Here is a 12556-nt window from a genome sequence, read left to right on the forward strand (position 1 = left end):
AGTATATAAGCAATACTAGTATAAATGAGAAAAAAGCATGGGGCGCTTAATATACAAAAAAAATATGGCACAAAGCGCCTCAAGCTTTTTTCTCATTTATACTAGTATTGCTTATATACTATTGTCATAAATTAAATTTTAAAATTATTTTTAACTTTTTAGTTTGATAATCTTTAAAAGCATGTTTCTTTAGTTTTTTAAACTATATTTATTTTTAAAAGGAAAATTTGAAGTGACGATTTTTGAAATACATTTTCTTGTTGTATTTTATCTAGAGCATCATCTGATAATAGTCAATTCTTACTTCTAAGGAAACTATCTTGGTTGAATCAATGTTTGTCAAAATCTTGACTTATTTTCTCGTGTTACATAATACTTGGATTGAATGCCTTGTTATTAATAGTGATTGAATATACAAAAAATACTTTCGCCTTTGAAATAATGATTCGTGTTTTTTTTTCTTTCACAGCTGTAATAATACTATCATAAGATTTTATTTTATGGTCTTAAAAAAAACTACAAATAGTAAAATGGAAAATATACAAAAACTTATAATAATTATTGGTAGTTTACAAAATATTAATGAGCTGGATGGTAATCTGGTAACAGTGAGCACCATTCACTCTGTATTGCTTGAGACAGACTATAGGCACAAGATCTGAAAGTGAATCTCTTGTGTTTTCATGTTAGCAGACGTTGGTTAACGAAGTGCACTAATAAGACCTAAACAGAAATCACTGTTTTAAAGTTTGTCACTCCAAAAAAATCCCTCTGCTTTTCTTTCACATTTTTGTGAGTTTAGTTCTGTTTTTATATCTGCTGTAAGTATAGAATGTATGTATGCAGGTACAGTAAACCAACTAATTTTACGAAATGTGTTTTTCTTTTTTCTTTCGAAAAATCAATTATTTAGCCAAGTCGAACTAGAACAAAACACTAAAATTGGTTGATTTACACACCAGGTTATGTTTAGAATGTTCCTGTTAAAAAAAAAAAATCTGACATTGTACTACTGTGTGTTGTAGTTCCAAGTGCTTTCGGAGACGAAATCTTGCCCCGAAGTCTCGCCAGAAGAGCGGTCCAACTACGTCGTGGAGGAAGTATCGGTGCCTGGAGAGTGTTGCAAGACGATAAAGAGAACTCAGTGCAAAGAAGGGGACAGGGTGTATGAGGTCAGTTTGATTCTACACCAAGTTAAGTAGCCAGTTTACAAGCTATTCAACACACCAAATACAATACTTAAGCCCCATGAAAAAAATGAGAATACAGACCAATTATGTGCAAAAATGAGATTGGGCGAATTTTAAATAATGTGCTACATGCAAAATTATCTTTAAGCCCCAATTAGCTCTGTAAGATTATTTATAATTACAAGACAGCTAGCGCCCCTGGGGCAATTAACATAAGACGTCTCTCTACACAAAAAATTTCATTGAGAATTAATAGCAACACTTAATCTGCTATACCAATGACAAGCAAACACCTGCAGCATAAACAACATCTACTATCATTCGGAATGCCCGCTCGTGCTCCAGATCAACATTGTTACAGCAAAAGTCCTCCTAACAGTGGCGTGTTAGAACTGATTGCTTGCCACTGAATGGTTTATCAACTTTGTGTAATGGAACGTGCTACCAAATAATTTCAGAGTTATCAGAGCATTGTTTAAATCTTATTATAAAGTCTGTTGTAACAAATTATTTTTATCCTACTTAATCAATTCGCAGTGAAACTTTTATGAAATAATAAAAAAAAATCATCAAATTGAATTATTTATGTTTCATACCCTCTCAAAAAAAAATTATGAGCGAGTGTGTAACATCTAACATCGGTAGCAAGCAAATTCATGTTTTCTCATTATGTAAATACACTTGGATACCAAATTTAATGTAGAATTGTTAAACATAATGCAAAGCCTGATAAATATATGATAATTGTGTTTTCAACTATAATTCTGGATGCTAATCAAATGTTGTTTCCACTCCCGTCGCTAGAACCTATGTCAATGATAGAATTATTTGATTTACAGAGCGAAATTTTTAACTATATAATGAAAAGGCTTCAATAAAGTGAAAAAGACTTTAAAAAAAAAATACTAAACCCTAGCTGTGGACCTGATTTTCTAAGGAATTTTATTGAAATGCTGCCCATCTTGTTTAAAGTATTACCTAACTGTTTAATGAATTTCAAGTTGCACTTTGGCTCCCACCATAATGGCAGAACAGTGGTTACACATTTTCGTTCCATTCACAAAATTACCCGTTCCAAATGCTGTATACGAAGATCTAAGATGTCAAGCATGAAAAAAAAAACCATTTTGAATTGAAGAATTGCAAGTGCGGGAAAATATGTTTTTTTTTTCTAGATTGGTGACACATGGCCATCACCTGTAGAGAAATGCAAGAGCTACAGATGCGTAGCGACTGGAACAGACAATCAGGCCCAGAAGGAAGTATTCGAAAAAACTTGTGATGAAGACTGTGAAAAGGTAAGCTTTAGAATCTACCTACATACGTACCTGTGTACAGAATAAGTCTGAACTTGACCATTAAACTTCGGCTGTAGGTTCATCGCAGGCGAAAATAAAGTTGAGAAATATTTTTTTTTATCACTTACCGTGTAAAAAATGTGCACCTTTTAAGCTGGAGCTGAGAGATGTACTATATGGATAGTGATTAAGTGATAAAGCTAACATTTTATGGTATTATAAAAAAAAATATTTTGTCTTTATCATCATAAAAATTTAAAACACATGTAATAATAAGTACATATCAAGCACAATTGCTTGAACAACTTTGTGTAAGACAATTAAAATATTTACATAAAACACTATTAGATAATATTTATGAGAGTAAGTTAAACAAAAAACATGCAATAATTAAAAATATCAGTAAGCAATGTTAAAAGCTCAAAATCATGATATGCATATATTTCTTGTGATAGTGCTCTGTAGGTATGAGCTATAGATTGCTTTTATTTACTTTGAGAGAACCATAGATAGAAAGAAAAATAATTATTTTTTGACTTAGTACATACAATTTTAGGTTTTTAAATAAAAACCAAACTAAATATTTAGGAAATTGATTTTATATTTTAATAGATTAAATGAGGTAATTTAGGTGAATTTTTGAGTCAAAGACTTCCATTTTGTTTGCAGTGTATGGCTGTGTATTGACTTAATTTTGCTGTAACGCTATCCACCACATAATTTTGCTTGTATTAATTGAACAAAATTGTATAATCACAGCATAATTTGTTGCTGTCGTTAGATGATTTCATTGAATTAATTTATGTTATAGGTTTTTTCCCCCCATAAATGTTTCTGACTTTAAATACTTACCCTATTACATACTAAGAACACAATTATATGGAGAATTGCAATAGAACATAGAATAATACATCATAACATCATATAGCACCAAAATGCAAGTTATATCATGGAATTAAGTAGCATTTAACAAAGTCTTATTTCGAATTTCAAAGAATATAATGATTCTTGGACAAGAACTTTACCAAAGTGCATGGATAAAAAAAAAATTTTTTTGTGCTTCTCTTAATGAATCACAAATGCTCGTTAATTTATTTTTATTGTCCAGAATGTATCGGTTTCGGATCAATTTAACACAAATTATTTTATCCTAAAATTGCAGCATGTAAATTTTAACATCATTTTTGTTGAAGTAAGTATTTGCTTCTATAAACATATATACAATAACACTGAAACCCTCTGTTTAAAAAAACGAAATGTACTAAAAATAATGTCTTGGTTACTATGTGACAGTGAAGCTAAATAATAATTGGGGTTGCCTGCTGACAAGACAAATAAAGTGTCAACTATAGTTCAGGAAATTTATTAAAATTCTGTGGTAATCAAACATGTGTAGAGACCGGAAAAATTTGCGGATTCATTTCACGACAGCCTGAAATTCAAATAGTTGTACCTCAGTGCTGCCTCTGCTATTGGCTCACAACTCACCTGGACGACTCCGGGCCAGTGAGAAACACCCAACCGAAGCTGTATCGAATCACAGGCCGCTACATTGGGACACCTTTACAAGACAGCAGCCAATGAGAGGGTGACATTTGACAGAGTGTACGTAGAACTATAAAGTTCATTAAACCCGCAAATTCTTCCGGTCCCTACGCATGTGAGAAACATGCTTTTGAGTATGATACATTTGAAAGTTTGTATAAGATGGAATTTGAACCAATATATTCATTACACTTTAGTCTTTATTGAGAAAATGTTTGGGGCTCAGTATATAGAAAGGTACATGGCCATCACAGGTATTAGAAATGAAACTTTTCATTTCAGTAATCTCCTTGAATGATACAATAAATTAAGTACACATGGAGGGTCGCAAATGTAACAAATATGGTCACAAGGTGACAAAAACCTACCTCAGAGTTGTCTGACTGTCTACAATATTTATTCCCCCTTCCCACATAGATTGCTTCACTTCAGAGCATTCAACATTTTATGCTCTAATGAGTCATCACCTTCAATTATCCTTCTAGCTTTATAGAAGTTTTACTTTAAGATCCTAATATGAATGATTTTAGATGTTAGGGACAAGATAGTATGGTTTTATTTTTATGCCAAATTCTCTTTTGAAACATGAGATTTTTGGTGTTATTTGAAAAATTGTGTATTATTCAAAAGTATGAAACAATATCTTTGGTTATAAGCATGTCCAGAACATAAATACTCAGGTAAATAAAAAATATATATATCAGCAAATTTTTGTGTGTTTGAAAAATGTGCCAACGTCATAACGTTGAAATGTTTTACTAATATCAATAAGAAATTCAAGGTCAGACATCATGTTATTAGTTTTTTACAGCTCATTTAGTTTATACATAATTCATGTTAAAATTTTCATGTAAGTATTGTTACCTTTCAGCGTTAAATGGTGTATTTACTTGCATTTCAGGTGTTATATGTTGTACTGACGTGCTTTGCATCGCAACTCACCACGTAACCTCATCCCTAGACGTAGTTGATGAGTATTATCTTTGAAAGATTTGTGCAATGGGAGTGCATGACTTGATGTAAACTTTTGGACATACACCATTGCTATGCACATGTATGTATGTATGTCTGTAGAAGAAAACTACAACAAAACATAAATTAAGCAAAAAATTGCTGTTGTCAGGATATAAACACCACACAATACTCCACAGCAGGAATATGGTCAACAAATAAAATGGACTAACAGAACAAAAAGACTCCCACAAATGATGACAGCACAAAAATACCGAACCCAAAAAATTCAGCACAACAGTTGAAACGAGACAAAAACACAGCAAAACAAAACGACGAAACAAACACAATAGTTTTCCAGAAACAGAAAAGAACGGGAAAAAACCCCCACAAATGATGACAGCACAAAAATATTGAACCCAAAAAGAAATGTAGCGCAACAGTCAAAACACGACAGTAGCTGATGAGGAGTGCAAGTGTCGTGAGAGGGATCGGTACGCAGGGGTACGAGTACCAGCCGGCGGAGGCTGGCTCGGGCAAGTGCTGCGGCCGGTGCGTGCAGGCGGGCTGCCTCGTGAACGGGACCCTGTACCGGGACGGCGACACGTGGAAGGGCAATTGCACCTCCTTCACCTGCGACCTGAAGGAAGACCAGGTGAGCGTGCTCGTCACGACCGCCATGTCGGGTCAGCAATCCCGAACGTAATTATATCAGTAGCAAATAACTAACGTACAAAATATAACGGTATGTAAAAAAAAAAACCACTACAGAACCAACCTGTTAAATGTAACCCGCTAGAAAACCCAGAAACACTGTAATGAATTGAAAACCAACACTTAATATAAACCAGTTGGTATGTGCACTTCCCAAATTTGTGTGTAGGACTTTCTATCATAAATTGAAATGTATAATTTTTTTTATAGGTAAAGTTTTATTTATTTAACTGCTGGCAGTTTTGAATAGAAATTTACAATAAATTTTGGCATATTTTATTATAATAATAGTTTGTAATTATTTTAGAAAGATAGCCTATACATAGTTGCCTTTTGGTATGAAATATAATTTCATGTTTTTAGCCATATTCTTTGGAGTTTATGCATTTTTAAGAGTTTTAACAAATATTTGGTGGATCATGATAGCTAAAGTTGTTTTTTGATTTTACGAAATGCTCACTTCCACATACCACACTGAACAATATTGTATGCTCTTTCAATTTGTTTTATTAACTGAACACTGAGGCTAGGTTCACGTAGAAACATTTTGCATTTTTTTTTTTTTGGAAATTGAAGCTCATTGTTTTTGGAACCAGCCAGGTTTCACAATACCTAATTATCAGTGATGTGTCTTGTCTTGGTTCTCGGTTCGGCCATTTCCTAGAAAATTACGGGCCCCCTCAGAAAGCTTAATGGCCAAACCTTTCCTGGTAAAAATACAGTATACTTAAGGTAAAATGCCATTGTAGAGGGAATACATTGCAGATGATCCACGCTTGGGTCTAACTTCCCTTTAAGCCCCTTATGACACATAAAAGAAAGGTTCCTGTTTTTTTTTTTTTAAATTGCATAGTCTCCCATCCTTTCGCTCCTTGCTGTATCCAGCCGCTATGGCAGGATGTATGGGAACGTAAACGAAAGAGTTCTTTGTGCCAAGTTCCCGACCATTTTTTTTATCCAGCTTTTCACTTGAAGAAAGGGATAATAATTTCAACTAAAAGTATACCTGTAAAAAAAAATAGCACAAGCTCAACATATTTTTAAAAAACTTAAATTACCATGATCCATAGTTGCCTGCAACCCATCTTCAATTTTAACTGAACCAACAAATCGTTTATGTATATTCTCTTTAAACATAGCTTTGTTAACTTCAGAGTAATATCCATTGCCCATTATAATACATAACTTCAATTGCTTTGGTGTGCTGCTACTACTGTAATATTGTTTATTATTCTCTTGAAAACATGTCCCTAAATTAAAAATTAACTCGGCCGAAAAAACAGTTTTTGCTGCACCACAGAATTATGTTCTGTGCTGTATAAAAGTTGTAAGGCTTATTTTGTGGTGGAATTATGGCAGAGGGGAGCACTGATTAGTCATATTGAAATAATAAATATGCCATCTTCAGGAATGGAAATGGTGTGGAGAACTGATAACTGATTTTTATGAACCGGAACCAGGAGAAAAGTATAAATAACACATCACATCAAATTATGAAGATTTTTTTTACTTGAGAAAATTACCAAGAATGCCTGACCAAACAATTGCTGCAATGTTATCAAATATATGGTTAAGATAAGCTCCTATGATATTAGTTTCATTTTCTAAAGCATTTAGTAATAGTTTATGAAACTTACGATTTAAAAAAAAAAAATGTAGAACATGTTGCATCTGAAGAGTGGGCTGTAAAATGTGTCATTTTCTCCCCACTCCAGTTCCAAATCACAAACGTGTTCCCGTGCGTGGACGACAACAGCTGCCCCAAGGAGAGCCGGTATTCCGACGGCTGCTGTTGGAAGTGCAACGTAACCTCGACCATCACTCCCATAAGTGAGTTGCCTGCAACACTGCGTTCTGTGGACTTCAGCGTCTCATGCCGTATCCAAGAGTGGTAGCGGTCATACATGTTTTCATGTAATCATAAATCCACGCTTAAAAAAAAAAAAAATATTGGTGTGAGGCCTATCCGTTCCTTTTGCTTTAAGGTAATTCTGGTTTGAACCCCAGAAGATGATAACCATGATCTGATCTATCATCTGCAAACCAGCTTCAATTTTTTTTTTGCATCCCTTGTTAAAATGACTTTTGGTTCTAACAACTTTGCGCAGCAGTCGTACAACGTAAGTGGTTATGTATACCAAAATTATAAAAGTGAACTGACTGACAGTAGAAACTACTAGCTGCTCTGGGTCTAAAGTATCTTTTACGTCACTGCCCCAAAAAAAAAAAGTGATTGTCCCTGACTTTGAATGTATTTTACTGAAACAAAATGATTAAATTCTGAGTCACCATTTCCAATGGGGTTTTAAAAAAAAAATCAGAAATGATGTCTATTATGTTTGAGACAGTTAAAAATTCATGTTGGACTTAGTTGTCTGGTGGTAGGACACTGATAATAATAGATCAAGCAGTGCTTCCAATAATTTTTAACTGTAAAGTGTAACATACACATTGTTGAAAAGTATGTACTAAACTCCTCTCTCTTTGCAAGGCTTGTGCTCTCGTGTAATTTAACAGAATATTATAATTGCCTATCCGGTATTTAAATATGATCTTTTAGTAAAAAAAAAAAAAAAAAAAAAAAAGTTACACATGTTATCTAACACGTACTAGGTAAAATGAAAATCAATTTTATACTAAAAATGTTCAACATCCAGATATTTTATTGGACTACTCAAGGTCCCCCTACAGACAGGAAGAACTCAGGGAATTTGAAGGGTGTCTTAAAACCTGGAAAACGAGATTTTAACAATCAGAATCAGTAATTTTCCATACTATGCAGTACCTAATGTCTTCAAATTTGTGTGCTATTTTGAAGCAGAACCAAATATCTATAGTCTCTAGCCTGATCACAGTTGATAATCAATAAAGGTATCATTTAAAAGTTTTTTTTAAATGAATTTTGTCATTCTGCCAAAACTGAAGGAACTGAAAACAATGCAAACTGTATGTTGGGCGGAAAACATATACGTAGTTAAGTTTACATTTATTTAGAGTATTTGTTTAAATGTGTTTTGCTATTAATTTATGTTGTAGTACACCAATACCTCACTTAGCACAACTTATGTGTTCCTAAAAAGTTTTTTGCTATACAAAATTGCATATTCTAAAGGATTAGTCTCCATAAATAGCAAGGCTAATTTAATTAATGTGTTGGGAAATATTCTTTACATAATGTAAGTGCGTAGAATAACACCCAACGATAAATATGTCACACCATTTACCTTTATAACCTTATCATCAAATTCGTTGTATGACAAATATGACACAGTGTAAAGTGTCAGTCGGCTGGTTGGCTTGCCCAACTCACGTCGTGTACCTTTCCACGACATCCACTACTGGTAGGAAAAATGATATTACTGTCTGGATGTTTGTTTTTTTAAAGATTAAAATGTAAAGTGTTTATTCTCATATCACCTTTTGGTTCGTACCAATCCTTTCAGGCCCGTGATTTTTTTTTTCATTGCACCATTCATTTAACAACCTTTTCAGGTATAACACTAAGCATTATGCTATGACTTGGAAGCCGTGATTCCAACTGCAGGTGTTTGCGCACATAGAGTTACCGGCAGATGTTGCTTTGTGTTAATGCGTGCAAGTTCCCTGCCTCTGGCTAGACTGAAGTACATCACCGCCAGGTCTGCATATGTGCGGACGTAAAAAAAATTTTGTCATTTACACTCAATAGCCACAACAGAATGTTGTTTACCAAGTTGAAGCAGACTTTGCGGCATCATGTCCGAGTTCTTTTTTTTTGCCTGTGTGGCCATTTCGTGCTAACTGAAATTTACAGTTAAAGACTGGGGCAGTAAAATTAATTCGCGTTATTTGAAGACATGCCAAGTGAGGGAATGGTGTATGTCTGTTATTCTGCCAGATAGAACCAACGAGATGGGAAAAATTGGTGGCTGGGACAGGGAAATGAGCAAATTGTAAACATGGCGTATGTACTTGTAGGAATAAGTTTGTCCTTGCTTGACTGTGACGTGTACGTGTCCAGAGAACTGCATGCCAAAGTCGCTGGCTCCCGAGAACACAGTGCGGCTGATCAAACACCGTTCGGAACATGGGCTGTGTGTGAACGAGTACCCTGTGGAGGGCTTCGCGGAGTGCGACGGCAACTGCCAGTCATACACATCGTACAATTCAGGTGAGAGGCATGACGATTAAAAATTAAAACTGTGCTGTCATTGCAGTTACGGGACTAGCTTAGAATTTTGAGCCTAACAGTTAAATGGGAGAGCCCCAAAATTTTAAAAGCAATAGTACCCTTAAAAATCTATTTGTCTCATTTATGATGTCCTGAAAACTCATCAAAACCAAAGATTTTAAGCTTTGCACACAGTTCAGTAGAACCATACATACATTTAAAAAAAAAATTGAACCAACCATTTTCTGTCTAAGAAAACCAAATATTTAATTTCTAAAGTGTAGCATGTAATTTAATGGAATGCATAAAGTAAGTAGTGATTGGCTGCTACAAATAATCTCCTCTGTGAAGTCATTGGCATTTAGGAATGAATTAATTATGTGGAACAACCACAGTAACAAAACTCATGTGATGTGGTATGCTATGTCAATTATTTGTAAGGAAACAAATATGAATAGTTTATTATTTGTATTTGAGTATTCGTACAGGCCTAGTGTTATGGATCTGGCTTATTTCTTCCACTGTCTTTACACTTGACATTAACTGCTTTTCTGTGTGTTTGTCCTTCTGGTTACTTTCTGTGACATACAGTGCAAACTAGCAATGGATCATGTCCAAAATAATTAATTTCAGCGTCAGTGCCACAAGTCTGTTCATTAGCTTGCAGATGTATGCGGTGAGCTCAGATAACTCTTGCAACAACAGTTAAATAACCTATGCCTCCCGAAAGGTTTTCCATGCACACATGAGAGATCGCTTGTTTCACCTTTGCAGCGACCAACCACCACGACAGCAACTGCCGTTGCTGCCAGCCTTCGAGGTTTGGCCAGATCTCGGTGGACCTGACGTGCGAGCACGGTGGCTTCGTCCTGATTGGCCACAACGTGTCCGTGCCGACGGACTGCGAATGCCGGTCTTGCTCGGGCGGGGCAGATGAGTCTGGCGAGACGGACTACGGACAACCTGTCCCAGACATTGTGTACTAGGAAGACCACACTTGCAACATTGAGAGAACTATGCAAACTAGAGTCCCGTTAGTCCGGATGAAGAGAGGTTATGTGAAATCTACATCAGTTTATAGGTTAACATACACAGTAGTATTAAAACTATAATTAAACTGTAGGAAAAATTGTATTTAAGGAAGTAAAACCCATCGATTGTTATAGTTTCACTCATATTAACCTTGTAAGGTATGCACTGTTTATTCCGGACAGTATTAGCAGGACTCAACTGTTTTACAAATGTCTGTTCATTCATCTTGAAATAAAAAAACACAACTTTACAAAATCGCTAGTATTTAAAAAAAAATTCACAGCATATTTTTATAATATGTTGCAAGCAAAAATTATTGCAGGGCTGTTTGTTTTAATGTATGTAATGTATAACATTACACTTCTTAATTTATTTACTATAATGCTAGTTTTAATTTCTCAGTAGTAAGTACAGGTGGGGTACAAATTTGGTGTTGCTTTTGTTCTTGTATTCATACATGCTTAGACTAACAGAGCAAATAATAGCATTTAAAGGAAACCAATGTCCAATCAAAACTGTGATGATAGTGTTGTTACGTACCCTGTAAATAAATTATTTTGCCAAGTAACTAGTTTTATTTTCCTTAGTAAAAGTTGATTGTGTACCCTATCTAAGATGATTCTGAAGCACTTTTAAATCTTGATTACATGCATGATCAGTTTGATGCTAGGAACACTTAGTTTATTACCAAAGGAAACTTAAGCTGTCTGCAAGGGGGGAAGAAAACAAACTCTACAGTAAAATAATTCCTACCCTTGCACAACAAGACTTTGAAAAGGTATCATTCTGTAGATTTCTTCATAGAAAGAGGACTCTGGGAATACATTCTTTTAATTGAATCAATTTTTACACACATCCAGGAAAAGTCTCTTGCAAAATGAAGTAAAATAAAAAATAGTAATGTATGTGTATCCAAAATAGTGTGGTGTAAAATAAAAAAAAATTAAGATTAGCTACATTAGAAAAAAATAGTGTTGCAGAAAACAAATCGTCTTAGCTTTATACATATCACTTTTCTTTCAATAAAATAATTTGTTGTAAATGAGTACCACTTGGTGTCTAAATTTTCACTGGATAGTTATAAAAGTTCTTCAATTTTAAATGTTGAATTGAATATCAAGTAGGTAAAACTATTTTAAGAATACTTGCAGACTTCCATAGTATTTTGACACTGGGATGGGAGGGTGAATGTGTGTTCATAAAAGGCACCCAACCAATTGTTTATTTTTCCTCCTCCATACTGCCCCCAAACCTTTTCCAACTCGACCACTCACCTCATTTACAACTTGTAAGTTAAAGGGTAAAACGAAGATACCATTACAGGAAGTCTGCAAATACCTGGTGAGTGGTGAACCCATTTCAGGACTTTGAAATTACATTTTAATAAGAGTAGTGAACTTTAGTTTGTATTAAATTTTTTGTGTGGCAGCAAAAATATGGCTGCCATTTTGCATGTTTGTCAAGGATGAATAAATCAACTAAACGCCATTTTTCAATTACTTATATTTATGCAAGTAAGTCCTACATAATTCCAGTAAAATGTTGATGTTCTAAACACAAAAATTATTCTTCAGGTGTTCATGAACTAACAACATTAGACGAATGCTAGCCATTGAGGTATTACATAATTGGTTGTTAAACAATCAAATAAATTTACATAATAAAAACATTTATGA

At 34.3% G+C, this 12556-nt stretch overlaps 1 protein-coding gene across 4 annotated transcripts in view; it reads left to right on the top strand.

Moving 5' to 3' along the window:
- Positions 1–11444, top strand: part of LOC134536901 (hemocytin) — a 154636-nt gene extending 143192 nt beyond the window's left edge. For all 4 annotated transcript variants that reach the window (XM_063376975.1, XM_063376978.1, XM_063376977.1 and 1 more), the window contains 6 exons: positions 1026–1172; positions 2366–2488; positions 5487–5639; positions 7414–7528; positions 9699–9848; positions 10623–11444. In XM_063376975.1, coding sequence (XP_063233045.1) covers positions 1026–1172; positions 2366–2488; positions 5487–5639; positions 7414–7528; positions 9699–9848; positions 10623–10834 — 900 coding nt within the window. In that variant the 3' untranslated portion in view covers positions 10835–11444. The remainder of the gene's footprint in view (positions 1–1025; positions 1173–2365; positions 2489–5486; positions 5640–7413; positions 7529–9698; positions 9849–10622) is intronic.
- Positions 11445–12556: the final 1112 nt, after the last annotated feature.

The sequence above is a fragment of the Bacillus rossius genome, chromosome 11, assembly GCF_032445375.1.
Source record: "Bacillus rossius redtenbacheri isolate Brsri chromosome 11, Brsri_v3, whole genome shotgun sequence".
NCBI classification, from domain to species: Eukaryota; Metazoa; Arthropoda; class Insecta; order Phasmatodea; family Bacillidae; genus Bacillus; species Bacillus rossius.